Genomic DNA, 6,002 nt, shown 5'->3' on the forward strand with positions numbered 1-6,002 from the left:
AAACATGATCTCTGACTGCTTGCACAGATTGTCAGTCAGTGAAGATAGAACATAAATGCTAACAGAGATTTTTAACATTACCAGCTACCTTCCTATTAGCTTGTATTTTTATGGTCTACATTGTGAATGTGAAAGCTAAGCCACATAAACCCTTTGTCCCTATGTCCCTCCACATTAACCTTAATCTATTGATAAGTATTGACATATTTTCCACTTAAGCAGCAGAAAGAAAACATGCTCTTAATAAAGATCTGATGCTAGGTAGCTGAGTAGCCTGCTATCAATTCTATCTTTTTATTATTTCAAAAATATCTCAATGAGTTACAGAAAAAGAACTTCAAATGACCATTTTTCCTAGAGATGAAGTGTTTTGAGATGGTTCTCTTGAAGTTTTTACAAGAAATTAGAGCATTGATCTCGAGGATATAGTGTTCAATATGAGAACGATGCTTATGAAAGAAGCTCTCTTTTTACGCCCCTGTTTTATGGCAAACACTTAGCTAGAGAATGATTTTCAACTTGACTAAAGCAAAAGTTGTCAACTCAAGTCGAGGATCAGGCTGTAGAATATTTTTTTTCAAAAGGGCTTCAAATCCTTGTATACTTAAAAAAAACTGTCTTAAGACCCTCATTCTAGTACAAAATGAAAGCGCTGCATCTCTTGCTTCTTTATATTGATGTTACTCTGAAAAAAGACGATTTATGGCAGCTGCCCTTTGTATACATATACCATATAAACTGTATATAAACTATATGACAACCAAACTTTCGCTAATGTTTCCCAACCCAAACACAGGAAACTGAACTAATCCATAGAGCCAGGAAACGGTGGTTTATGGAACTTTTAGTAATTACTCATTTGTCCACTAGAGGGTACTCCTACTTTCATTAACATCCAGTCTATTTCCTCCCTGCTTGGTTGTTGTATTCTTTATAGTCTATGTGTTCGGCATCAGTTTTTATACATGTTTTATTTAGACTCAGACAAACAAATAGGTGTAGACATGCTAATGCTGAGTGCACATATGCTCTTTTAATTTAGATCTCATCTCAAACAGAGTAGAGTAAAAATATAATTATTTGTCTTTTTAGTCAAATCCAAATTAGAGAAACTGCAAAGCCCCATATATTACAGTCAACATGACTGAGGAACAGTCCTTTAATTCAAATATTTTATGAACTTTTTTCTTTAAATAACCATTACAACACATCAAATAAATAAATAAGTTACATTTACAATGCTGAAAAAATAACTTAGCCGCTCATTTCTTAACATAATCAAGTCTGCAGGTTGAACCAGGTCAGTAAAATCTATTTTTAGAGGCACATCCACAGTTTTAGATCTGTTTTCACTTGTCCATGGAGAACTGAGGACTGCCCACAGTGTTTAGACCCATTCCAAGAAGATCATCAGAGTCCATGTTGAAATATCTCTCATTGTTTTGTGGCTGTTCAGACACACTCTCGCCTGCCAAAGTATTCCTGAGTGGTAGGAATCGAGTGAAGGGGACCGCGTGTCGGTCTGGAGAGTGTTTGGATGCCAGAGACACCGGGACTCCATGGTGTGAGGAGAGGAAACGAGTGTATCCGTCTGCCAGGAGCAGCTCTCTGAAGGTGCAGTCGGCTTCCACGTATTGTCTCTGAAAGTAACAACATAAGTGAGCTCTCGGTGAAGGGCTTTAAGGACAGGATATAAGAGTTCACTTTGATTACCGTACCTGCCCCCTTAAATGGCCTTCACTGTCCATACAAAGAAACAGAGCTGCAGACCGTCCTTTGATGACTACATTTCCTGGATTTATAGATTTAAGCTCCATCACACCTGGAAACACAGAAACATCCATAGATGGGTCTTCTTTGCAAATGGTTCTAATTTGTCCCAAAAATCTTTTTTATTTTATTTTATTTTTTACTGGATTATCAGACAAATACTCACTTTGAGGAGTCTGCGCATCACTTCCTGACACTCTCCCATCCAGAGTCATCTGCAGATACATGCCTCTTCTATGATTGTCTGCAACAAGGAGAAAGAAATCAGCATCATGAAGAATTCCTTCCATATTGGCATGAAAGATTTTACTGAATTGCAGAGGAAAGCGTTGTGATACCTGTGTAGAGCAGCACCTCTCGAACTTGATTATTCAAGTTTGAAAGTGGGTTGGAGTCAGGGAGATAAAATGGCAGAGAGAAAGGAAGTGAGATGATAAAGAGGAAAGCAGGCAGGTAAAAGGTCAAGGTATGTGGAAACAGAAACATTTGGAAAAAAATAATATAAATAGGAATAAATAGAAAATGAATATCTCTATAGTAATAAAAAAGAAATAGGATAAATTGAGTTGAAGCGAGTGTTTTGTAAATTCTAAACAGGAGCATCTTTTGGGTCCTTTTAAAGGTCTTTGAAGAAGGAGGTCCCACTTCCACAGTGTAACACATGAGTCAGACGTTTCTTCATAATTGAACTGTGATTTAATGGCGAGAGGAAGACTTCTGTTTAGAGTCTATGTATGGGCCTCTTCCGGGTCTTAGAGGGCACGAGCTGCCCGTAAAGCAGCACAACTTCAGGTGGGATAAAATTAGTCTGAGTTCTTAAACGATGGATAAATAATGATGTTTTGTTTCATCAGGTTGCAGTTTTCTGTCCTCTTTGGGGTTTCTTTAATACAAATTATTCAATATGATTCTGAGTTAAAGTGGTTCATGTTGTTACTGTATGTAAAATATGTTCAAATTGATTGCTTGCTTAACTTTCTATTAGAAATACAAATACTTTCCTGCCCTATTCAAACAACATTTCTTCATTAATACTTTTGTTTGTTTTTCATGATCAATCATTTTCCCTCCAAGTTCTAAATTACCACATTGCCTTATTAGTTACCTTATTTAGTAGGCTATCACCTTAAATATTTGAGTGCAATAGGACAACTCACTTTGACTCCCACTTACAAGGGTCAGTAACTTTGCGTTGTGTCAAAGCCGCTTACAGGGATTTTCCATTCAAGCCTACTTCAAAAATACACACATTACCCCACAGCTAAAGGATGTCTCACAAACGCATCTCTCCACGTCATCTGCTTAACAAACTATAATAAACAAGTACAAGTGAAGTTTTATGGTGTTTATCTTATTTTGACGGTATGTGTGTTTGTTGGAAAATGGGGATGAGTGGGTGAAACGGATTTCCAAGCAGGAGACGAGTGTTTACGGGACTGCAGCTGTGCAGACACAAGAGACGCTCTACGTCACCTCTTAACTTATTAACGCTCGTCTCCCTACAGTCTATCCTCATCTCAAATGTGATGCTACTCAGGCTACGTCACGTGGTCACATGATATAGTTTCCCAGTTATTCACTTGTCAATTAAAACAGTCTCAAAGCCACAGTTAGATAAAATGACGTGATATTACATTTTCAAGGTCTAATATTCTTCTGGATTTAAGAATTTATTCATGACACCCCCAGGAGCATACTTTTTTTTTTGTGAGAAAAACACATTATATTGTAATGTGAACATAGACTCCATCAGTATGGAAGAGGATTAGGACCGCTGAAAAAAATAGATTTTTGAGTTCTGACTTTTTTCTCAGAATTATGGGAAACAAATGTCAAAATTAAAAATATATATTTTCTGTACATAAGCATTAGTATAATGTGAAAATTGTGTCAAAAAAGCTTGTTTTTTTTTCTCTCTCTCTATTTTTAGTTGATAGAAAAAAGTATCTCCCATCTGTGCCCTGGTGTGGGAAGTGAAGTAACATTAGAATAGACATAACTATGAATAAACACAACAAATATTATTACTAAAAATAGAATACAATTTATGGAGTCTGCCAGGAGATGGCGCTAAAAACGTCCATCATTCTCGTTACCAGTTTGATCATGGAAAGCTGCCATGTTGAAGTGAGGTGAGAAGAGAATTTTCTGAGCTGTGGTGATTTGGGGGATTTCTGGCTCGTTTAAAGCTCATGTGAGAAATTTGTAGTTGATGGTGAAACACTGAAATGAAACCGATTCCTCTATATGACCTGGAAAAGCGATCAACCCTGTAGACCATCAGCCACAGCAAAGATATCGTAAGCTTCATGACTGTAACGGGTCCGTGTCAAACATGGCTCAGACCGGAAGTGCCTCGTTTTCTAGGAAAAGATCTGCAGTGATTGATATGTTTGATGTTTTTGTTGTTGTTACAGGAAGTAGATAGTTACACATGTAGGCTACAGGAGATGATCAGCAACGACATTAGACCTACCTCAAGCACAAAGGATGAAAAATGTTTAAAAGTCTTAGCCTGGTTTCATCACTTTATCCAGGCGTGTCATCTCTGGATCATATTTGACAAATAAGCAGGACTAAGCACTATCTTTCATTTATAATATTAAATATATAGCCTATTAAAGGAGCTGGCTCGTAAAGCAAAGTTGTCAGCAACCAACACTTAATTATTTGTTATGATGAAGGGATTTCTTATAAGATTAGATGAACATGTATTCATCACCCCAGCAGTGACATTTTTTATTTATAATTAAGGATGTGTATGAAAAGCTCAATGGAAAGATTCATTGAGATTTATATTTCTTAAAAGTCCGCACAAAAACGAACGTAGTTTACAAAATGACAAAACAATTTTTTTAAAAATCAATCCTGTAGGGAAATAAACACGTGAACTATTTTTCACCTCCACCATGTGTTAACAGCACATGGTGGAAGGGTTTCCTCCTCCTGTTTTGGCTCCTCTCCAGACCTGTTGTAATCAGTTCATGGTTGACGGAGTAAAAACTAACATGCAGAATATGTTCTCAGAAGAATATGTCCGTGTCCACTTCTAATCTAATTTTCAGATATTAAACGTAGTCATTGACAGAGGGCACAGATGAGCTAGCGGTTAGGTCGTGCCCAGTGTGTGGAGGCAATAGACTTTCAAGTGGGTGGCCCGGGTTCAAGTCCCACCCGTGGCTCTTTTCCTACATTCTCTACCCTCTCTTTCCAGATTTCATACTTTTTTCACTGTCCTGTCCAAATAAAGGCAAAAAACCCCAAAAAATAAATCTGAAAGAAGTCATCATTAACAGCGCCCCCTTTACTCACCTGCACTCCATCGCACCTTGCCCTGCCTTGTCTCTTGCATTTTGAAGGTTTCACTCATGCTGCTCAATGCTAAGTTCATCTGCCATGTGTTCTTCAGAAGATGACATCCTAAGCATAAACCCAGCATCTGCATTTCTATATCTGACGTCTTCATTCTTACCTGAGGTCTTTTGTCAGCTTAAGGGGAAAGTGCAAAGAACTCCTTCAGCACCATTTTACAGGTATGTTTTTTAATTACAGCTTTTACAATCAGTATCATCATAATTATTATCATATTATATTCAATTATCATCACTACTCTCCAATAATATGAATTTAAATCATAACACAATTTGTTTTTTTGTTTTTTTTCTCAAAATGTACACATACAAGTAGCATATCTTAAATGTCCATAATTTAAAACATATTTCCTTTTTCAACCTCAAAATGAACTTACAGTCAGTCTTTAAACTAAGTATGAAATGAACGTACAGTTTAATACACACACACATACATACTGTACATACATACATACAATAGCAGTTATCATAAAAAATGATAAAAACAAAATACACACATTTTACAAAGTCCCCAGGCGTTCACATCATTAGATGACTGATATCATGACGTTCACTCTAAAATGGTTGATTTTGGCATGCATATTAACACAAATGCTTAACTCTTTTTTTTAATCCGGTTTGAACTGGATTTTGTTGTAAAAGCACTTTGCTAATTGTCTCATTGTCTGTCTTATTCACATTTGTGCATCTCATGTCTGTTATGGCTTAAGAACATACTTTTTTCCCCCCGTGTGTACACTTTTACTCTCCCTTTGAAGCTCCCTCGCCCAAAACCTGACTGTTTTTTTTTTTCTTCTTGTTGTTGCTAGGCAGAGTATGTTCTATCATCAGTCTAAATCGCCTGCGAGGATGCGTGTCAGG

The 6,002-nt window shown here is 36.9% G+C and overlaps 2 protein-coding genes across 2 annotated transcripts in view; both read right to left on the reverse strand.

Moving 5' to 3' along the window:
- The window catches only part of zgc:56095 (Ferritin, lower subunit-like), a 137,929-nt gene that overhangs the window by 115,489 nt on the left and 16,438 nt on the right, over positions 1 to 6,002 (reverse strand). The window lies entirely within an intron of this gene.
- Positions 1,009 to 2,338, reverse strand: fgf21 (fibroblast growth factor 21). The gene is made up of 4 exons (XM_061029043.1): positions 2,109 to 2,338; positions 1,937 to 2,014; positions 1,719 to 1,822; positions 1,009 to 1,640 (listed from the first exon to the last, which is right to left on the reverse strand). The coding sequence occupies exons 1-4, from the start codon at positions 2,254 to 2,256 to the stop codon at positions 1,350 to 1,352; spliced, it is 621 nt and encodes a 206-aa protein (XP_060885026.1). The 5' UTR covers positions 2,257 to 2,338; the 3' UTR covers positions 1,009 to 1,349.

Source organism: Labrus mixtus, chromosome 21 (assembly GCF_963584025.1).
Source record: "Labrus mixtus chromosome 21, fLabMix1.1, whole genome shotgun sequence".
In the NCBI taxonomy this organism is placed as follows: Eukaryota; Metazoa; Chordata; class Actinopteri; order Labriformes; family Labridae; genus Labrus; species Labrus mixtus.